At 44.2% G+C, this 22,949-nt stretch overlaps 1 protein-coding gene across 9 annotated transcripts in view; it reads left to right on the forward strand.

Annotated features, from left to right (window-relative positions):
- The window catches only part of FAM13A (family with sequence similarity 13 member A), a 134,326-nt gene extending 111,433 nt beyond the window's left edge, over nt 1–22,893 (forward strand). For 8 of the 9 annotated variants that reach the window (XM_062574218.1, XM_062574214.1, XM_062574216.1 and 5 more), the window contains 10 exons: nt 3,498–3,711; nt 3,991–4,129; nt 5,218–5,299; nt 5,437–5,657; nt 7,022–7,105; nt 11,421–11,516; nt 13,095–13,178; nt 17,300–17,496; nt 18,211–18,312; nt 19,371–22,893. In XM_062574218.1, the coding sequence (XP_062430202.1) occupies nt 3,498–3,711; nt 3,991–4,129; nt 5,218–5,299; nt 5,437–5,657; nt 7,022–7,105; nt 11,421–11,516; nt 13,095–13,178; nt 17,300–17,496; nt 18,211–18,312; nt 19,371–19,497 (1,346 nt within the window). In that variant the 3' untranslated portion in view covers nt 19,498–22,893. The remainder of the gene's footprint in view (nt 1–3,497; nt 3,712–3,990; nt 4,130–5,217; nt 5,300–5,436; nt 5,658–7,021; nt 7,106–11,420; nt 11,517–13,094; nt 13,179–17,299; nt 17,497–18,210; nt 18,313–19,370) is intronic. The other variant, XM_062574215.1, reaches the window with a different exon arrangement.
- Nucleotides 22,894–22,949: the final 56 nt, after the last annotated feature.

Raw genomic sequence — 22,949 nt, forward strand, 5'->3', positions numbered from 1 at the left:
TACAGGCGTCCTAGCTTGTGTGGAATTCTTGCTTGCAGCCACCCCCAGCAACCATGTGACAAAGAAACAATAACAGTAAAAAAGTCAGCTATAAAAGAGAGCAAGATGGCTTGGAACTGACCAGTAATAACCACAGTAGAATCTGCAATGATTTATCTTTCTGCATTCTTGCTTAAGATTGGTTTCTTGACATCACAAGTCTTGCATACGGCTGTTTGACAGAGAGGTTGTATTGTATCAAACATATGTATACCTTAGGAGTATTGCAGAATGCGTGCCAGTGGCTGGTTTGGTGGCGGATTAGTTACCTGTGGGATTTTGAAAGGTAAGGCAGCACTTCTGAAAGACTGCAAGCTCAATACTGGCATATTTCACTTCTGTGCCAGCTTAGAAAATGAGTACTTGAAAGCATTGCACTGAGCATCTAACTGAAAAATAGAAGATTCTTTCATCCTTTCACTACACTGTTACAGCCATAGCTGTTAGTTATTCCCAAACATTTTTTTCATATGAAATTTTTCATTATAGAAAAATGAAAAAAAAAAATACGTAGTAAATAGAAAGAGTGTAGGTATGACTAGAGAAACTGAAAGTTTTCTCTCAGCGAGGGAGTTCTGTTCAAGACAGTAGATTGAGTAAGGATAACTCTGCTCTGTCAAGTTAGTGATATAGAAAAGATAAAGCATTTATATTCTTCCCTGAGTTTAATATTCTTTAGTTAGCAGAAAGGGTAACGACATTAAAACTCATAGCAGATATTTCAAACCTGAACTATAAAGTCCAGGAATTTAGCAGCCTTCAAAAAGGACTTAACACTTTGATATCTTTAAGGTACATAAATAATGAAAAGTATTACAGGTTACATTAGCCAAGATTTGACTGATCATGCAATGATAGATTAGGAAGAAATTTACCTTTAGTCAGTAACTATATGTGCAGTCCAGCAATTCCCGTACTTCCTGCTGAAGCATCTGGCACATGGCCAATATGAGAAACAAGGCAGTTGGAGACAATAGCTCTGATCCAGTTTATCATGTGATGTGAATGTGATTCCTAACTCTGATCTGAATGTGTTCCTTTATTATTTGCTGTGTTACCTTGGGGGAGGAGGGGAGAGCAATTTTGTGTTCAGATGATATTTTTTTTCTCCATACTTAAAACTGTGAAGGGAAGTGAGTTTCCCATAGAGTCAGGCCTTCCAAGAATGAGAGTTAAAAACAACTGAATTTGTACAGCGGTCATTTCTTCTGTACAAGTCTCGAATTTGGTTTTTCCTTTTAGGACACATTTCCTTCCCCTTTTGACCCCTCCTTTGGAACATGAGTTTCTGGTTTTTTGGGCAGTATTTTCAAAAAAACAACAAAGTAGAAGCTATTTATATCTCAGTCTCAGCTAACTTGCATTAAGCTGGGGTTTGATCAGAGTCTTTGAGAGCCTTGAAATACCCTGAATTTTGCATGCTCTCTGGTACATAAATCCACCTGGGGACAAAGTCACTTGCATCACGTGCGGTTAGTAATGGCTTTGTTAGCAGGTGTGATAGAAGCTTAATTTGCTAGATATGGTGCTGATTTCTTCCAGCTTTATTCCATACAAATTCCATGCGGGTGTGGTCTAACTATTTCCAAGATAAATTTCTGAATGGAGGGGGAGTTTCCACAAACTGGAAATGAGAGATGTCTGGAGAATCACATGCATCGCTTTCATTTGACCAGCAAGAGTGAGGTATCAAATTAGTCCCTTTTGCATTATCAGCCTTGTATTTTGCTTCAAGTAATCTTATAAAGACCTTCTTGAAATTGTTTCAAGTATTAAGAACTGCCAAGGTAAAGGCAACTTAGAAAAACCTCATATTCAGAAATGAACAACAAAGTGTAGGCTACCTAAGCTTTCCAGTCCATGGTAATATAGCCAACATATATCTGGGGTTTGCATACTTCACCAAAGTGACTTCTGTGAGCTAGGCTTGTATGTGCAGCGTATGTATGTCCCTTGTCACAACTTCTGAGAGAGGCTCTTATTCAGAAACCTGCAACCACCCCTTTCAGAATAACTCACCAGTTTGCACGCAGCATCAGACTGTAAGGAGAGGCATGCAATTTATATTTGTGTGCTGAGGAAGAAGGGAAGCGGAGGAAAGTAAAATTTGCTGTGAGGATATATGCAGAATACCTCCAAACCTGTCATTACTCAATTGTGGATGATCCTACACCGACCGAGGTGGAGGTGGGAGAACACTGAACAGCCTGGCGATTCTGTAAACGAATCCTCACGCGATCCATTATGAGCTACGGAAATGTTAACCTTGTTCAGCCCAAAGAAATACTGCTCTTTGTTCGAATACCGATAACTTATAAAGCCCAGGTTCTTAGTGGAGTAAGATTAGACCCACTAGGCACCGGAAATAACGAGTCTCTCTACCTCTGTGACTTATCTGTGAGCTTTCTCTAGGGTTTTTGTTTTGTTATCTGACTCTAGAACTATTTGTTAGATTTATAAGTTGAAAGCCTGGCTCTTAAACTGTCTAATCCTATGGTGCTAAGTAGGAGCATGCAAATCAGCTTAGTAAACTATCTGAACACAGAACATTAGACCCCTTATGGCATCTAGAGAGAGTGATCACAAGACTGAGGTGATTGCTTTCTGTGGGCTCCTGCGCGCTGATCGGCATTGCTAAATCAGGCTTCCCTTTCTCTCCCACTCCACCATCTCCATATACAGGGTTGTTTTTACTTCCAGCTGGTTAGATCTTCCAGGGAATTGACAATTTCTTCACTTCTCTACCATGCTACTAAGCAGCTGTAGCTTCTAGCGTGGTCTGCGTTTGCTTGTGAGGGAAAAGAGGAAAACTCAGACCATATTACCATCACTGGTAATACGGTAGCACAGTAATATGGTAACATCGCTGTTGTCATTTTACAGGCTAGGTACTCTGTGGAACAGATAGTAACGAAAGACTCCCCCCTCCCCCATTTCCCTGCAGACTAGAAAAATGCACGCTTACTGCCAGTCTTTGAATTTGTACTAGCTGGCAGCAGAGTTACGTTGGAGTGCAGGAATCTGAGGACTGCAGGAGTACAATTACTTTGTTACTCATTTACAGCATTTGCTCATCCTGAAAATTGAACAAATTCCTCCTACAGCTCAGAATTGTCTCTTTATGCTGCCATATGTCAGTAATTCTGTTTTATCCAGCATAACCTTTTCCACAAAGGTACTGGCTCGTGATAATATCGCTCGGTATCAGTCCATGGTAATCACTGACAAGACATTGGGCCCAGTTCTCTGTTGCACCTAGGTGGTTGTTTACACTTATGCAAAGCACCCGCTGTGGCAGTGTTTTGTACCGCTTTTCACCCTGGGCAGATGTGAATAATAACCCAGAGACTGCTTGACAACAAAGAATCAAGGACAGATTATGACCACGTACGTCTCTTGAGTATGAAGTACATGTGAAACAGAAGTGATAAAAACAGCTTTTGTCTTACTGTTTCCAGAGCCCATTCCTGCTCTTTCCTCATGGCAGCGAGACAGCTTAGATTCAGATGAGGCTCGCCTTTCTCCGCAGGCCGGCCGTTTAATTCGCCAGCTTCTGGATGAGGACAGCGATCCTATGCTTTCCCCTCGCTTCTATGCCTATGGACAGAGCCAGCAGTACCTGGATGATACAGAAGTGCCTCCTTCCCCTCCCAATTCCCACCCATTCATGAGGTGAGTTGTATTGGGATCCCGTTCTACCAACAGAGAACTTTAAGTTTTTATAAAAGTTTTTGGCAACTATGATGGTTTCTGGGTTTGTGAATTATTATCTAGGGAGTTTCTGTCACCAAAAGAGGCCATTGTAGCATCCTGTTGTGCTACCTATCATTACAGAGTAGCAACATAGCTTGCTTTCTTGGATGGGATTTGCCTTTATTTACCCAGTGTAACTGGCTTTCTGTGCATGAAGAGGTACTGAATAAGCCTTACTGCAATCTCTGCTCTTGCTAGGAGGCGAAGTTCTTCCTTAGGATCTTATGAAGATGACAGAGAGGACCTGACCCCTGCACAGTTGACCCGGAGGATTCAGGGACTGAAGAAAAAGATCAGGAAGTTCGAGGACAAATTTGAAGAGGAGAGGAAATACAGAGTGAGTCTCTAGGAGTTAAGCATTGGTGTGGAGAAGTGTGCATTAGCAACAAAGGGAAAGGTCATCAGGGAACTCTGTCAAACAAATGCACAGAGCTGGAAAGTTAATAAATAAATAAATAAAAAGGTTGCTGTCCAACAAATGAAAAGCCTGCATCCACAGTAAGCAAATTTGCTTCCCAAGTATTGCATGCTGTCAGTGCAGCGTGAGAAATAGCCTAATGAACTACTAAAATTTTGTTCACCACTTTATGTTCTAAGAGCCAATAACTCACTGTGTGGGAACAGCTACACTAAACTTCTCATTTATTTGTTTACTGGAAGTTTGGCTGCTGGGAAGCACAATTGCAGGTCTCATTTGCATAAGATTCCCTGACAGTAATCCCAGGACACCGGTTCATTGTAAAGGAAAAGAGGAGAGCAAGTGCCTTTGCTCCTGTGTGAGGAACCATAGTCAAGTGCCGCTGAGCAGCAGCGGTGTACTGTACTCTAATTATTCCTGACACGTCCTTCTGATGCACAGAAAGCTTTTTAAGGAACTAAAGCTTCACATCTGCGCATGTTTGGTCATCTAAACCACAAAGGATAGTACTGAATGGATCTCGCCTGCAGTTGAGAAAGGCTGAGAGAGATGTGCAGAGCTCTCTGTAGCCTTAGCGTCCGGGTTATTCCAGTGTCTTTGGATGGCAGACAACCTCAGTATGAATACATGCGTCTTAGCTCTCCTCAAATCGTTTGTGCAAGATTTCCCCTATTTTAGGGGCGTCTACCCGGTAGAAAACAGTACACCAAGGACTCCAGTGTGAATTTGGCCCTCCAAGCCTCTCCTGCAACATAATATTTGTGTGTTGTCTTCAGAACTTTAGTGTTTTCCAAAAACAAATCAATGTCAAAGCGCCCCTAAGAGACTGTGTTGTGACAGGCAGGGCAATCAAAGTGAGATCTGAAGCGAGTTGGTAATAGTTGTGCAGGTAGCAGTCAGAAGGCCCTTTGCTCTGTCCTAGGTCCAAATTCTTCTGCACATCTCTGCGACAGATGTGTGTTTCAGTGGGCCTCTGGTGATTCATTATGATTGTTCTTTCTTCGCAGCCTTCCCACAGTGATAAAGCAGCCAACCCTGAAGTGCTCAAATGGACAAATGACTTAGCCAAATTCCGAAAGCAACTGAAAGGTGAGCAGCCACCATCGGTGTACCTTCTGGGCTGGAGCTGGCGTCACTTAAATGTGATGTTAGGCTGTGATCTTGTCTTTGAAAACATATTTTAAAAGAGAAAAGTAATTCCTCTTCTACCGAACTCTCCCGTTTAGAGTCAAAATTGAAGATATCGGAGGAAGACCTTGCCCCTGTGGTGCGTCAGCGGAGCAACACGCTCCCCAAGAGCTTTGGTTCTCAGCTCGAAAGAGAAGATGACAAGAAGCAAGACGTGTCAGATAAATCTGCCAAGCCTGCCGTGGAAGTGACTCTTGAGTCTATCCAGAAGAAGCTTCAAGAAAAACGAGCAGAGACAAACCGACCTGAGGATATTAAGGTACAACATGTGCAGATCAGATTTTGGCTTCTAAGTACAAGTGTGGAACACATAGCTGCACAGTCACTTGTGAAAGCTTTGTAGTCTTTTAGGTTTTGCCAGAAAGTCTACAACCTTTATTCCTGCCTGACTTGTCTTAGTTTCTTTCCCTCTGTCTTTAATATATGTGATTATTTTTTCCCTAGGGCTGTGTTTCTACTGAATGTCATTGTGCTTTCTTTCTGTGACTGTCACAGATTTCAAGTAATATTTCTGGATGCTTGCACCTTGTGTTTAGGTTTGAATATTTCTGTTATGTCCAAAGGCTTTGGCAAATTCTGAGTCTTCCAGTCATTCCGGAGATTAGGCCAGCTGTTTTCTTCTGGTTCACTCCAAAGCTGAGTGCTCTTGTGTCAGGGCATTTTATTGCTGATCTTCTGAGTTTGATATCGAGTCCTGTTAGCTTCTGTAATCTCTGAGGTTTAGCAGTAAAGGGATTTCTGTGTCTGATGTTGCTAGTTCCTGAGTTGTTGGTAGCCTTGTAAATGAAGTCCTTGAGCCTACTGACATGTAAATTGTGCAGTGCTTTGTAAGAGAGGGGCAGACAGAATTATCTTTATTTACTAGGTTTGCGGAACGAGAAGATGCACACACTGTTGTATTTGGCAGTTTTGCTTGCGGCAGTAGCAAGAATTCATAGCCTTGCCTTTTAAAGACAGCCTGTGATGATACTTGGTTCAGTGATACGGAGGCAGTGTTCAGTGTCAGGCAAGTTCAGTGGAGGAGCTCTGGCAAACTTAGTTATGGAAGTCTCCTGCATCAGTCTGCCCTTTTTTTTTGGCTTGGTCTCCCCAGCCTGTTTGCCAGAGCTTATCGCTCTGTAGCAGAATTGGCAGGAGATGGTCTGACTGCACTTCAGTTCTCGGTTAAGTGTGTTTATGGCAGTCAAAGTAAAGACAGCAAGCTTTACGAGAGGTACTGGAGCCTGTGTCAGATTTAGAGGACAAGAAAGAACATGCATTTTGTTGCAGGACTTAAACTGCAGGCCTCCTTAAATGAAAAACAACCACCACGATTGAAAGTTTCATGGCACTGTTTTTTCAACGCATGCTGAAAACTGATAAATCCCCTTAGGTACATACAACATTTCTGTCCTGTCCAAAGCTTATTTGGTTTTAATCTGCCTCTGCTGTGCAAAATGGGCCACTCATGATAACAGTCTCTGCAGCCATGTTACTGAGAAAAGAGGACTGGAAAGCAGCAATGAGTCTTCAAAATATTAATGGCACAATAACATGACTTTGGTAAGAGCACAGATCAGTACTGCTTGAATCTAGAGATCTGACTTTTTTCCTCCTCCTCTCTCCATGTTCCATTTTTTACAGGACATGACAAGAGATCAGATAGCAGCTGAAAAGGTGGCTCTTCAAAAAGCCCTGCTGTATTATGAAAGCATTCATGGCCGACCGGTATGTACTGCAGCATTTTTTCAAAGTGTATCTTTATGTGTCTTTGTCTGTGGTAGATGATCCTCCTAAGAATCCTTTTCCCGTCCTCTCCTCCCAAGTAACTCAGCTGTTCCTACTTTCCTACTCAAGCAAGGAAGGAGCAACACTACAAAACATACCCAGCCATATTATTTGGTGCATATTTCCGAACGCTTGCCTGACGAAAAGTAGGATTTTTAGCCCTGAGGTGGCTGCTGGTTTTATGGTGTTTCAATCTGACTGGGATAGGTTTGCTTGAAATCTCATTCTGACCTAGTCTATCTGGTTACTAAGACCGGGGAAAGCAGAACAGCTTGTTTTTTTGTTACCACTGCTCCTGAGTTGTTCTCAGCAAGATGGTGTCTGCAGAACTTAGCAGACGTTTAGCAGGTAGAACTGAACTGTGGTCGAAAATCCGTTATTTTGGCATCGCACTCACCAGGATCTGCAAACACTCAGCCTGTGGTCCAGCTGATTCACCAGCTTTGACAGGGGTGCAGTCTGCACAGAAGTAGTTGTGCCCCCCATCCAGCTAGGAATTTTGCAATTTGGCAGTGTTAATGGGTAATTACACACAAAGATGTGTGTGCATGCACTGCCTTTTCTTAGAGGAGCTGCAAAATATTTCCCACAGCAACCTTGTTATTTGCAGGGAGTGCATCTTATGCCAGAGGTTTCATGGCACAGTTTAGTCTCTGTGTCACAGCATAACTTGAAATGAGATTTCGTTCTTCCCTGAGAAATGCATGCTTGTTTCCCTTGTTTCCCTATGCCAGCAGACGGGCAAGAGGTTTCTTCGCATTTGATCTTAACAAAGGAACATAATTTGTAAAGATGGAGAATTAGGTAGTGTGCTCTGTTGACCTCTGCCGTGACAGAAACACGGTAGATTTTCAGTTCTCTCTCCACCGCGCACTTTGATCGACTTTGTATGAATCCCTCCTCCTCTCCGCTGATGGCATGACAATCTTAGCTACCAGCCATATAGGTAAAGTAATTCATTTCGGAGTGGTGCTAATTCCTTGAGTAGCAGCCTGGGAGCAGCCATTTACTGCTTATGAGGAGCACTTAATTCATGCAGCTGACAAACATGTTATTCTTCTGCAGCATGGGAGTCCCGATCTCTTCCTTCCTTTTGCTCCTATTTTCTCCTTTGTTCGTTGGCTTAAAAAAGTCCTTCATATAGTATGTATATGTACACGTATACTAGCAGCTGAAAAGAGCATGGCTGCGTGTAGTTCTATTACTGTGTAAAACAGCAAAAGGTCGGTACAGAAGAATCCACTTAATCTTCCCAGTCTTCTCCAGCAGAGTCTAAGACTGCTTTTGCTGCTTTTACAGTGATGTAAAGCAAGAGGTGGCATCTCAGTGAAGGCAGCTCACTTAAATCCATTTAAAAAGAGAGCAAGCCCGGAGCCCAGCTTATCAGCATAGATTTTTATATTTTTTTCCTTTCCTTTCAAATGCTTTATTTCTACAACAGCTTTTTAACGTATTTGTTTTTAAGTAAGCAGTCTATACCTAGCAACACTGAACCACACGGCAAGGAAGGCTGCAGCTGATCAGCTTTTGCTGCTTCGAGCTCCTGGCATTGCAGCAGTGGAAAAGTACTGAGAGCTTGAGGAGAATGGGGATAGTTCAGCCAAGTATTTTTTTAAAGATATTTAACTAAACAAGAAAAACAATAGAGCTCAGATTTATTGTGCAACTGAGTCTTTTCTGCACCAGTGATAGATGAACCTGCAGACGTGGAACTGAACTGTTTTAGTTAAGCCAAAAGATCTCTCTCCGCAGAAATTCTCAAGCTGCTCTAACAATGCAAGCAATGGTCTCTTCCTTGGCTGCTGCTGTTTGCCATATGGAGCGTGCCCCAGAGTTGTGTCAAAGGCTCCGTTATTCTAAGAGGGTTTTTTTGCATTTTGATGTTCTCCCAAAATATACTCAGGTTTCACTGGTATTATTTATGTTTACCTAGTGAGACAGTTTGCCCATGTGCAAAACGTTCTCCTTCAGAGTCTGCTCTCTGCTTAAATGTGCTAGTGTAAGTCTGTGTGGCTGACTCAGGCCCCATAAAGTTAGCTTTGATGCCTAAATCAATTCTTTGTGTTGTTGCTCCATAGTGACATTCAGATTCTGAAGCATGTCATGTATTTTTCCATTCCCCAACACACCTACGGATTTTTTGCCCGTTCCAAGGCTTACGGGTTGGGAGTGGGGGGCTCGGTACAGAGCGGGGGTGTTTATCTACTTTGAAGTGTCATTAACCAGAGGTCTGGTTCTCAGCCTCAGCGCTAGTCTTTTCATAGCTCTTTTTCTACATAGCAGAGACTGCGTGAGCCAACAGTAACGCTACGACTTGTGTTATACTAACTGTTAACATAGCCAAGCTAAGAATGATACAAGCACAATAAGCCAGCAGATTTCTCCAGTTTTATGCTTGATTAAGATCAATTAATTGCAGAAAAATTTTCAAAGTTTGAGACAGCTTGCTAGTCAGTGCAATTGAATGCAGACACGTCAGCGCAAAACTCGGTGCGGAGTGTGCTGAATGAATGGCGTGCTGCTGGTCGTACCCCTCTCATCAACACAAGTTGCCTGCTCTTTGTTCTGCCCCACAGACAGGCAGCTCAAGGTTGTCCGGTGTTGGATTCAGGCTGCTCTTCGGAGGTCTGGGACACACAGGCTCTAGAACTTAGGCACCCCATCTCAGACTCGGGATGTTTGCATTGCATCCAAACAGGAAAAAAAGGTCTTCCTTCTGTTCCTCCCTGTTCCTCTCTCCCTGAAGTAAGAAATAGAGTTGGGTATCATGATGAAGATGCTACCTCCAAATTATCAGTTCATCTGCGCCAGTCTGACTCCTGGCAACAGTTAGAGCATCTCTTTTGCCCTTCACAGGCCAACACCCTCTGCTGCCTCAGAGAGATGACGTGAAAGCTTTAAAAATCCTAGTCTAGTGAAAATTAGTTGCGGACAAAATAAGAGCATGATCCCAGTGTTCACTGTAAAGTTTCTGCCCTGTCTCAAGCTGCTTTGCCTCTCCTCCTATTTATGTTGCAGAAAGGGAGACTGTACAAGCTCAATAGGGGTTGCACTGATGCTGTTGATTTTTACAAGGCAGCTGTTCAGATGCTCTGCTGATTAGCAGCAGTGAAAAGCCTCGAGGAAGGTAGGAATTTCATCAGAATCAGTTAAAGCTTCTTCTCTTAAGAACTTTATAATCTCAAGTTAGACAAAAGATCTAGTGGAAGGACAGGCATAGGCGTAGTCAGATAATGCTGAATACAAAGAAAGATGATGGTCAGTTTGGTTCCACTGAGCATTTTGTTTGTTTGTTTTCCAGTCCTGCGAGCGAAATAGACCTCCGCTTCCTTGCCACAAGTATTTAGTGGGACAGACCCTTACTTTCCCTCACTGTCTATTGTCTGCTATGGGATTAGGTCTTCCCTTCTGCATTTTCAGTACCACCGAGATTTTCTTCTTAGTTTGGATCTCAAAGAAAACTAGAGTAAAATGAACGCTGGAAGATTGGAACAGCAATTCTCAAACTGAGGGGGAGAGTGCAACGTGCAGCTAGGAGGAGTGGACTTAGGGACAGAGAACTGTAAGGAAGATTCAAGGTGGGCAGCATAGTGTTATCCTGTTTCCTATGTGCCATACAACCCTAATACCTTCATCCTATCTGAGCTCTGTGGCAGCTCTTCTTCCCAGCAAAGTTGCATGGAGGAAGAGTGGAGGGAAAAGGTAGGGAGTTAAAAAGAACTTCTGGCTTTGAGAGGAAATTAAAAGGAAGAGCAAAGCAGTAAAGTCAGATTTTGTAACTTTTGTGAAGTTGGTAGGTTAACCTGCCCTAGGAAAGCCTCCTTGGGGAGACAGACATTCATTGCAGCTCCCTTCTCTTTTCTTGGGTCGTAAACACTGCCTCCGAGATCACCACCACAAGATTGAGCGTGGGAAACCTCGTGTCGTGCCTGACGACGATAGACATAATTACAAGCACAGTGGCTCTATGGGTGGTTTTGTGCTGTGGACGTATGATATCTAAGCTGGTTTTTTGAATCTCCTGTCTCACACAGCCACATTACAAGACACCCGCAGCGTGGGTGTTGCTTAACCTGGAGATTGGGGCCCATCTGGGTGAGGAGCGCTCACGTTTCTAATTTCCATGCTATTGCTACTGGACCGTTGTCCTTGTAAAATTCCCTTCAAGCCCCCTCTGACTAAGAGTGATTACAGAAACATGCATTAGAGAGTGGAGTATCTTGCTTCATGGATCTCATTTCTTTTTCCTTTTCAGGTTACCAAAAATGAACGGCAGGTGATGAAGCCGTTGTATGACAGATATCGCTTGATCAAACAGATTCTCTCCAGGGCCAACACCATTCCTATTATTGTGAGTAGAAATTTTTTTTAAGCGGCGATTTGTTTGGTTTGGAGTTGAGAAAGTAGGGGAATAGCCGCACCTTTGCGTACAACACGGTCACGGAGGCCAAATCCCAGCTTCCCTTATCACCCAAAGACCGGCTAAATAAGAGTGAACCACTGATATTCAAGATATTGAAGCGGGCAAAATTGGTCAAGGGACTCCAGTGTCATGAGTCATGGGGCACATCTCACCTCGTATTGTTTCCCCTCTTTCCATTGGGCTGCTGCTGTTATTTCATCACTTTCTGTTTGGCTACAGCTTCCCTTCCCTTCCCAATCCACCCTCAGAGCTGTAGGGCTTCATGTTGCTTGGTTGCGCATGATAAAATGTTGTATTGTTGTGTATTATGATTGTGTGGGTCCTACAGCAGGTGTGATTCTACTCAGCTGAAAGTAAGTGCCAGCAGCCTCCTAACTCTTGACCTGTGTTAAAGAGATGCTGCAAGTGGCAGATACTCCCTCATTCAGGCTAAGGCTTTGGTGAGGAAGCACTGGCGCTAGCGTGGAATCCAACGCATCCCTCTAGTGAGCAAACAATCTCAAATTTTTAAGAACTTTGATATGCCACTTTTAAAAATATATATATTTGACCTAAAAACTACATCCAGAATCCTTTCGGCCCATCTGGGGAAAGGAGCTGTTTTATCTTGGTTGCTGCTTGCTCCGTCTGTAATGTATGATCCCTTACTCTTTTGCTGTTGCCAGGCAGCACTCGCGACCTGGCTGCTAGTTTTTGTAGACTGCCCGCTGAAGTGAATGGACCGGCACAGCATTACTCAGTGCGGTCAGACACACTGAGAGGTGCGTTTTTCTGCACGTAGCGGGAGGTGGTCCTGCATTTAAAACAAAACGAAAAGCTGTTCTTTGAGTATGCAAAATACTCCCTAGGGTGTGCTACGAAGATAATATTGGCAATCAGAAGGAAGAAACCCTCTAGCTCTGCACAGGCAGTTTAAGGTAGAACTATCAAAAGCGAGCTCAGGTCCTGTTTAGATGCAAAACTGAAATTGCGTGGTGGCTAGCAGAGGAGAGAGGAGAATGGTTTTCCCCAACCCCTCTAATGAGAACTGTGAGAGGTTCCTGCTGAGGCAGGAGACATTTGAAAATCCGTATCTATGTCTTTAGGCACTTCAGTGGGAAAGCAGGCTCCTGGAAAGCAGGCCTGGAGAATTTAACTGGGCTAACACCGTAAATCCGGAGAGCCAACCAAATGTTGTGTGTGTGCCTGGGCCTCAGGCTGGGCGTTATTTTCTTGCAGCCTTCACTTTGTAGTTCCTGCCCAGCTAGTATTCCAGCATCCAGTCATTTTGCTTGCATGTTTGGCACTGATGTCCCTGGCTAAGCAACATCTTGAGAGAAAACAATCCAAGCTTCAAGGGGTTTGCCAAGCATATTTTTCTTCTTTAAGAAATAGATTTCTCTTGGTGATCTGGTGATGAGCTGAGAGAGAGTGAACGAGTGAGTGAGAATGAACAGAGAGCAGGAGAGCAGGTTGTGGAGGAGAAAGGGGTTCATAATATAACATACTTGTTAACACCTGTCACAGGGTTCCCCTTCCAGCAAGCGGAGAAGCCCTTTGCTGCAGCCAATTATCGAGGGCGAAACAGCTTCCTTCTTCAAGGAGATAAAGGTGAAGACCTCCAGCTGCTAACTAATTGCTCAGTTTGCATCAGTTCTCCCCTCCTACCAATGAAAGAGAATGATTGATTGATTGATTGATTTTTTCCATCAGGGTTGACTTTTTTGCAGTGTCTTCCTGAAAAATCAGTAGCTGCTTTAAGCCTCACCAGTTCTGAATAAATTCTTCCCTCTGTTGTTGTAGCTAAGACTACAGTATTTCCGTGGCTTTGCGTTCTTACCCTTCCTTCTCCTTCCCCTGCCACCTGCACATAATATATTTTATTTTGCCAAAACCTCACAATTATCTGTTGCACCTTGGCATTTTTCTTCTTTCCCCCCTTCCTTTTTAATAATGCTAGCTTATTTTGTGGTAATTTCACTCTGAAACTCTGTGGCTTGCACACAGCACCGTGGCTGGAATGAGCTCTCACAGAACTAACACTTGCGCGTGGAGCCGACCAGGGAACTTATGGGATCCACACCTACTCCCGTTCACACGCTTGTTTCACCTAGGGCTCTTTTCTCCCGCCTTGTAAATGGCATTTTTAACCAAGGCAACATCAGGACGGAAATAAGAACAACTCAGTTCTGTTGGTTAACGCTTGATCAGATTTGGATGACAGCATCATTGCGTTTCTTTCTTGTGCTGCTGAGGGCTAGTAGTTCTTAGTGGTGAAGATTGCTGTGACAATATTGGGCCTCCTTCCTCTGAGAAGGAAAGTCCAACTGCTGAACAGGACGAGTAGCGTGCAGCTGGGCCCTGGCTTGCTTTTGTTGCCGTTGCAGTGTAAAGGGAAAGGCGGCGCTTCGGCATGCTTGGGTCATTTGTCTGTTATCCAGCCGGAGCTTGGTTAGTGGTATTGCCGCAACCCTGGACACCTAAGGTAACTTGATTATAAGGCAATTACGGTAGATTGTATATTAATGAGCTATTCCAGGCACATAATCATTAAAACCGAGTTGCAGACTGAAGCGTGTTAAACTGCTCTTTGGAGGCTGTTAATTGTCACTGAGCTCTCTTCAGTATTTTGTAGGTGATTGGTGCATCAGATCTGTAAGGAAGGCTTGTTTTTCTTTTCTTTTTTTTTTTTTTTAGTGTGTCCTCTATTTTTCATCTGCGCTTACACCCAGCATCAGAACTTAGAGCCGACATTTGTGGTGGTCTTTCACGTCTAGCCTGGCTAGCGCTGAGCCTGTGAGGTGCCTTGGCAGCATCTCATGGTTCAGGGGTGTCATGCAGGAAGCATAGATCTTCTCAAGAGCCCTGGTGTGTCTGAGTGCAGCTCAGCATGAGCAACCTTAAGCTTGCTAACCCTTAAATGAGACCCTGCGAAGCTGCACAAGGCTGCTTTGAACCGTACAAAATCCTCAGAATTGAACAGGAAATTGCCAAAAGACCGAAAGTTTGTCCCCTGCATAGGTAAAACGACAAAACGCGGACAGAGTTCTATCTCGGCAGGCCTTAGTCGCCATTTCTTATTTAAGCGTTCAGGACAGTTGAGGGACGAAAGCCTGAAGTATGATTTGAGGTGAAGCCTTACAAAACAATTGGGTAGAATATCTTGAATATTGTCTGTGTTTAAAAAAAAAAATCATTGGGAAGTTTGCTTGTTTGCTGGAAACAGTGATGACTGGGATACTCTGGAGATTTTATATTTGAGGCTCTGGAGTTTAAATGCCTCGTGATTGCCTAGAGATCCGAGCAGGTGCCAGCCGATCAATGAAGATCATTTTGGCTTAAGGTGAAATGACTGTGCAGATTTAAAATCAGACTCCCATTTGGGATTCCTTTAAAGCAATGCCCTTAGATGGCCTTTCCCACTAGATATATTAATAAAAAAAATTTTAATTTGCCCTTTTCTTTTTAAACAGCAGTATGCTTTAGAATGTCTTGTGACAGCCAGATGTAGTGTTCTGGCACTCAGGTCTAATTGGGTGAAATTTCTACGCTGTCTTTTCCTCCCATGGGCTCTCTTTCTCAGGAGGCTCATTGGTGAGTTCTGGGTCACAGAAATCCTGGCTCAGTCAGCATGTGCACGTGGCACTCTGGAGCGAGGCAAGCGAGTGACCTGCCATGCTGGCCCTTGCGAGCTGCCTCAAATTCAAGGGTGTCTGCAGGGAGGAGGCCGTTGCCAGATTTACAGATTCGAGTTACACAGAGACTTTGCCGTCTCTTTGTGAGCAGCTTGTCACACCGCTCACAAGAATTGCACTTTCCTTTCCCTCCAGGAGCTGAATCCAGAAACTCCTCCCTCTCCCGGGAAGGGAAACAGGAGCTCCTGCTTTGGTGCTTGAGAAATGTCCCTAAAAACAAAGCGTACGATTTTTACCAGTTAGGACGACTAGCAAAGCCTCCCCCACGCCCACGCAGGAGCGGCCGTCTCTCGCTCTGGTCCTCGCTGCCGTTACCAGCAGTGCAGGACAGCGTGCATCGGGTGCTGGAAGTGGCTGCGAGTGACCGTCTCCTTTCCTCTCCTTTCCCTCCCCCAGCCCGACCTGACGTTGTCAGCAGGGTTTTAAAATAGTACGTGACTGCGGTCACAGCACCAGTCGTTCTCTTGAAAGGCTCGGTTTTATGCCTTCTACTTAAGCCACATCTAATCATATGATAAATACTGCTTTAACTCTCACCAGTTCCCTGCAGATTTTCCTAAGATGTTTTCAAACTTCTCTGTATCTTTTATTATTGTTGCTGTTGTTGTTACTGTTCAGAGATTCTCTTTCCAGCTGATCTTTTCTTCATCCTTAAGCCTCCATCTCAGTTGTAATTCTCAGCCTGTGGCTTTGCATTCTGTTTTCATGGCCTAGAGCTCTACCACCAGAAGAAAACTCTGTGCAAACTCTGATCTCATTCTATTGTGCGCACTTATAAACCATTGACTTGGAGACCATTTAATGGGACTGGCATTAAATGCCACCAACTCCCAACATTCCTTTCTCCCTTTGGGCTTTAAGTATGGGTGAAATCTCTTACGAGTAATTGAACTCTTAGCAAGGAATCTGCAGGAGAAAAGTAAAGAAAATAGCTTCTTGTGATCCCCACGTAGCAATGTATGTTGGCTACATACATTGGTTGTACACTTGAAGATTTTAGTGATGTTAGCCCTCAAAGGCTTTTAAAGCTATGAATATGCTTAGATCCTTCCCCGTTAGTTACACGGATGTAAAAGTCTTCTTCAAGAGGCTTCTTGTCCATTTACTGTCTTCTTCTAATGTTCATACCTCATTCTTTATAATAAGGTTGAAAACTGTCGTCAAGAAATGTCTCTGTAATTAAGAGAAAACTGGGCACCGTTCCCTGAAAATCCAGATGGTTCCTGGACGGTGTCCCAGGACAAGTTCTACGCTGAGAATGCTCTGAATTAGCAATACAAGTGCTGCGGGGACACCTCCAAATGTTGTGCCCGAAAATTTTGGAAAACATTTAAATATGACCAATCCGTCGATGTGCTTTGGAGAAATTACACTAGACAGTTTTTCCACTCCAGTCTAGTGTATTCCAGGTAGATTGCTGATCTCAGGATCAAGTTAGCGACAGCAGTGCTTTTACAGTCAATCATCTTCTGTATTTGGCCATCGAATCAGCGATACGAGCTCTCTGATATCGTTGCAGGAGCATCCGAGGCGTTGAACTCGCCCATTAGAGAGAGCTGTTGGGCAACATCTGTTGAGAACGCTTCATATTTTAACCTGACAACTTGTATGCTTTCGTGACTACATTGCTGATAGGTGTATTTGCAGGGAAAAGTAGAGGACACAGGTCTGCTTTAGATTTTGTGCATAATGGCTGTTGATCTAGAAATGTTTTTACTTGTATCAGAATATATAGATTAAACAAAGCAATAGGTGGCTAAGAACTGCAGATTTTTTTTCACTCAGTGTTGTTGCGTTGTGTCTCCTTAGTCAACCTGAGCTGGTTGTCACAGCTTTTCCAATAGATGCTTTGGGTACAGACAGCCTTACTAGTGACGTTCTAGTGTATTGTATGGCTTAGAAATTGAAGTGCTTGCTCTTCCTACCCACTTCTTTTCATATCTGTTCCCCAGTGCATGTGGTGAAAGCAGATACCTGTTTCTGACAAGGGAGGGAGTAACATATTCTGTTATGGGGGTGCTCTGTCCCTCTCTGCAGGAAGAAGAGGAGGGGTCCGAGGAGGACAGCAATCTGAAGCCAGATTTCACAATTACCGTGAAAACAGATTTCAATGTGCGTAGCTTCTTGGATCAACTGGAAGATGATGCCGACGGCTTTGTTTCCCCAGTGGATGATAAGATGCCATCAAAAAGCAACCAGGATATGGGGCTTTCAAATCTTCACGAGGCTTCTATGTATGTTGAAGTTTCAGGCAAATTTGAAAAGTTCCTTTTTGATAAGATAGTATTATATTTGTCAGAAAAGCATGTAGGCTTTCATTTTAGCATTTATGTTCCGAGTCAGTATTTTTGGCACTTTATTTTTAAATGCGCTAGCTGTCATGACACGCTTTGGGATGACTTCCTACCCCATCCCGATAACAGTATTTGACCTCATATCTTTGGGTTCTAGTGCTAAATAGTAGCTCCTACTTCACCCTTGGCAAGTCTTTATCATGAAAACAACCATGTACTCTGCAAGGTTTTTCGGTCTTTGGAGAGGTCGAGTTGAACTACCGTCGTTACTTTTAAGTGCTTGCTGTACGGGTCTGATGCAAACACAAACAGGAGGTAACCTTAATTCCTGACCCTTAAATCTTGAGCCTATAAATGTCACCAAGTACAGACCCATCTCCTGCAAGCTGTAAGTTCCATAGGAGTTAGTGGTGAATTATGAAACGCGTGCCTGGCCACCTTAGGGAAGGGGCCCGTCACAATCGCCAGCTTATTAATAGGGTCGTTTCACTGAATTAAATCCAGAGGACTTTCCGTTGTAAATAACGTCAGGATGCCAGGGCTGCCTGCGGGAGCAACTCCTTTGCTTGGTGTCCATTGCTTGTGTAGATTTATTCTGTGTTTCCTGTTTTAATTGTGTAGATATGTATAATCTTGTTTATTTAAACCCAACAGCCCTGAACTGTTAGAGCAGCTGCAGGAAGTCAGGGAAGAGAAAAAGCGAATCAGAAAAAAATTGAGAGAGTTTGAAGATAATTTTTTCCGGCAAAATGGAAGGTAATAATTTCTTAACTATCACTCTGTCTTTCAGCTACTCTTCATCTGTTTGGCATCTACAGACGGCTCCAAATATTGAAAGCTATATGAATTCAGTCTTACATATTTCAGCAATGTCATTATTGTTTTACCCACATTCATTGCAGCTGCCCATTATAGTAATTATTTTTCAAAGACTTTAGGGATTACAGCTCTTTGTAAACATTGTCGTAGGTCGAGTAGTAGGAACGCAGGTATCGGTTGTGAAAATCCAGCCGCCTTTAGCACAATTGATCGGAGTGATGGAAGAGTTGCTCTGTAGTAGATTTTTTTTTTCCCCTCCCCCAAGGCTATAGTACGTTTAGATCTCTGTGGTAGTCTTGGTGTTCAGACACAGGTTTAACAGGTATCTCTGTTTAACGGTGGCTGTTTGTAACTGTTTTGTATTTAGAAATTGTCTCTCGTGAATGACCTGATAAAATGCGTTGAGATATTTCTGTGCTTTTAATTATCTTGTTAGCTTCTTGCCACCAGCCGTCATCCTTACAGGTTCTTGTAAAAGCATTGAAAACTTGAGACAATTTCACATCAGCTATTAAAAATCTGATCAGCTATCTTCTTCCCTTTCACAGATGTGCATGTTCATTAAAGCGGTGTGGTTCCAAGCGGGAAGAAGCTGTATTTTATTTTGCTCTGCTAGCAGAATAACCTTCTGCTGGCTGGCTCCTGAAATAGAAAGAGCTGGGTTTTTTTCCTCAGCTCTTGTGTAGAAGCTGGTAATTTCAGTGAAGCAGGGCATGTTTCGAGTAAGATCTCGTATTTTGAACCGTGAGATTCCGTTCAGCCTCAATAGCAAGTGTCCTACATTTCATTGGAGTAGCTTGTGTGCCCCCACCCCTTTTTTTCCCCTCTCTCTCAAAATATAAAAATATTTTGATTTTGTCCCATTTTGGGGAGTGGAGAAAGGCAAGCTGTTCTCTAGGGATGCCTCTCAGCGTTGTTGGTGGGGGCAGAGAGAGGCAGCTGGGGGGAGCCGTACTGGTACGGAAAGCCTCATGGCCTGCTTTCTCTCCCACTAGGAACGTGCAGAAAGAAGACCGCACTCCTATGGCAGAAGAATACAATGAATACAAGCAAGTTAAAGCCAAGCTGAGGCTGCTGGAGGTCCTGATCAGTAAAAGAGATATTAGCTCCAAGATCATGTAAAGAAGGGGATTGTTTTCGCCAGTAAACTGAAAAGAGACAACACCAAACGGACGAATGCATGAAGCAAATTCAGCAGGAGCCTGGCTGGGGAGGGTTGAGTTGCTCCCTGGGAACTGAAAGGCTATTTCCAGAGGTGGGAGGGGAGGAAGGGTGGCTTTCCATCACTCTTGGGACTTGCTTTTGTCCTCTCTGTCTGCAGGCCAGATGCCCAAAATGAAGTTTGCAAGTGTAGGAGATGCGATGCTGTGCTCAGCGACTGAAGGGATCCTTCCGTTTTGATTTGCTTACAGGTCCTGTAATATTTAGAATATCAAAGCCAGACTTACTCCCGCTGCCCCCCCCCCCCCCCCCCCCGGATATCATAGCAAGAGACAAAATAGGATGAATAGTGATTAAATCATCAAATACCTTCCATTTTAGTTTACCAAACAAGTGCCCTGAGTGATCGAATGCGAAGGCACAGGTCAGGTGGCACCAAGACTGTTCTCTCATAGCTCCGTTAAAGGTTAGCTCAGACTTTTGGCCTGACCATTTGGAGTCCAGCCTCTTCTGTTGCCCCACATAAATGCTGGAAGACTGTCCTGGTCGGAGCGCAGGGCTGACTTGAGTTACTGTCTTGCCTAGGCTTGACCTGGGTTTTCTTCTCACTTCTTTTGACTGCTAAGTCGATTGGAGTAGAATAAAGTACCTACATCTGATCAGAGTAGCAAAGGAAATTAGCTGTTCAGCAATGTACTCGCCTGCTTGTTCTATGTGGAAGGTGATGCTGTAACTTACGATTGTGTTTGGGTGACTGAGAAAAAAAGAAGTTTTAACAGCTGCAAGTGAAAATCCCCTGGGATTCTGGCAGCTGCTCAAATAAATCTCTGGGGTGAAGTGTCTGGAAGACAGATCCATTAATATGTGTGCTTTGTCATCAGGTGCTAACATAAGATCCTGAGCTGAAGAGCCCATGTGCTTGTCGCACATACTTGCTCGCCTAAATTTTGTTCCTTTATGTATGCAGTCGGTGAGACTGTGCGGACTGCAGCGCGCTGACATTGTGATTGTGGGAATCGGAGGCTTATATAAATATATTAGAGTGGAGGATACTGCAGGGAACAAAAAGCTGAGAGCCGTGTTCTGCCTATGCAGAGGTTAGCGCGTCAGGTGCAGAATTTGGCTGTAACCTATTTCCAAATTGGTCTAGGACCTTCAGGAAAGAAAAGCAAAGAAAGGCTGGGAATCAAGGCAAGAAATGCAGCTCCTGGGAGCGGGGCTCGACGCTGGTATCTCAAGGAGCGTTTCCGTGCAGGCTGTCTTTCGTGCCGATCCCCGGCAAGCTAACGCGCTGCGGCGGGACAGCTGCGATGAAACGCGGTGCCAGTTGTAGCCAGGCACTGCGCAGGCCTCGCTGGCGGAGGCTTCTCCTCCCCCTTTTCCTTTTACGCGCAAGCCGGCCCTCAAACGCATCCATTTCGGCTGTGCTACTTAGATCGTTTCCCTCCACTTGGTGCACCATGTTAATGCTTGCAAAACCGATGCTGAGGGTGTTTTGGTCTCTTAGGACCCCGTAAACACTTCAGAAGACAGCCTTCTCCCTTTGCTTTTACGCGTGCCCGTGAATAGTCTGACCGGGTGCACACAGCGACGCGCGATTGCTCGTGACAGCAGCCGGAGCGCTTAGGGGGAGGCCTTTCCGTGGTGTTCCGTACTGATTGCAGAACTGCCCCTTGCGCAGGAGGTCAGCGAAGGCTGAATTTTATGTTTCCAAAGAGTCCGGAGGACTTGCGTGCTGACCGAGGGCTCGGCTCTGCAGAGGCGCCTCGTCTCCATTGCTTGGGAGATGCCGCTGCAGATCTGATCGGTGGAGGGTATTAGCTGGGCGCACAAGTGGGAGAAACTGCTTTTGAAGATGACTGATTGGAAAGGAAGCCTGGCCGGGGCAAACGCCTTCCTGGAGCGGAAAACCGTGCAGAAAACGAGCGCTGTGCCTTTGTCCTTGGGCTGCTCGAGGTGTAACCGCCGAGCCAGCACGGCTGCTGCGTCGCCCGCTAGCAGCGCGGTGCCGTGAGGAAGGCGGTTCGGAGGGGAGCCGCCGCTGCTGGCTCAGCTCCGTGTCGGTCAGGCCCAGGCAGCCGAGGGCTACGACGGGCTTGTGGTGAGCGCGTGCCTGAAGCTGATCTCTGTTTGGGCTTTGGCTGAATAAGGAGGGACTAAGTCTCGAGCGCTTTGCTGAATCTGGGCCTAGGCATCTTCATACAGGACGAGAGCGGCAGTTCTCGCCTTTTCTTCCTAGTCATGCATTTTCCAGTGGGCCAAGATTTCCCAGGAGTATGTTTTCTCCACTTATTTTTTAAAAGCCTGTTTGCACTGTGTACTGATAAAAAAAAAAAAAAATGTTTTGGTGGGGTTTGCCCCTGACAAATCTTGATAAATGATATGTAGTGAACAGTCCATTTTAATTTTAAACTGGTGAGATTGTAGCATTTTTCTGGATGCTTAGTTACGCTGTTTACATGACATTACTAGAATTTCAGATAGTTTATATGAAATGCAAGTACAACTATGCACTTTAGAGAGTTTATATTTTTGAAGTTTGAAAGCTAAAAGTAACAAAACCTGTTATCTGAAATTGTACTTTAAAAAGAAAAAAAAACACACTTAGCCATCTCTCTTGTTAAAAAAACTGTTCTTTTAAATGGTCTTCCCTCTTGGCAAAAATTAATTGTCTGCCTAGTTGCAGAGGAGACTGCCAGGAAGGACCATCGTAGAAAGTAAGTGAATTTTAAAATCGCAATCCTGGAAAGGGACATGCAAGTATTCACGTTCTGTCCAGGGTTTTAAGAGACCGTGACTCCTCTCTTCCAGGGACGAGGAAGCACGTGGGCCTCGCAGGTTGAGGGCTAAAAGACTAAACACTAAGCACTAAAAAGTACAAGGGTGTCTTTTCATCTCCCACAAATGGTCTGAAAAAATCAGTCAAGGGGATTTCCTGCTAATCACAAGATGGTAGCAAATGGTTTTTGCACCACCACGCTCCTCCAGATCTATCCAAGCAACAGCCCTATCTTTTGTTTTATAATTTCAGTTTTCCTGTGTGATTTCACCTGTAGGCTTTGGAGTGTACATGCCAACTTCAATGACGTGTGCCTGGAGAACACGTTAAATACAAGACAGTGTGTATTTTTATAAGGTGTGAAGTACTGTACAAAAATCTTCAGTGTGTGATATAAATAAGCTGTTAGTGCAAGACAACCTGTTTCCCCGCGTCACTAGAACGTGGTGCCTGCAGCAGGACGGCACCACGGTCTGTCGGGTCACCGGCTCCCCAGGAGCTGGGGCTGTTTCAGACACGCACGTTTGTGTATTACTGTGTGCTGGTGTAATAAATGGTTGCGGTTTATTTAAAAGAAAGAGATGAACTGGGTGTGGATAAAAACACGATTGCGAGAGTTGTTAGCGATGGAGAA

The sequence above is a fragment of the Rhea pennata genome, chromosome 4 (assembly GCF_028389875.1).
Source record: "Rhea pennata isolate bPtePen1 chromosome 4, bPtePen1.pri, whole genome shotgun sequence".
Taxonomy (NCBI): Eukaryota; Metazoa; Chordata; class Aves; order Rheiformes; family Rheidae; genus Rhea; species Rhea pennata.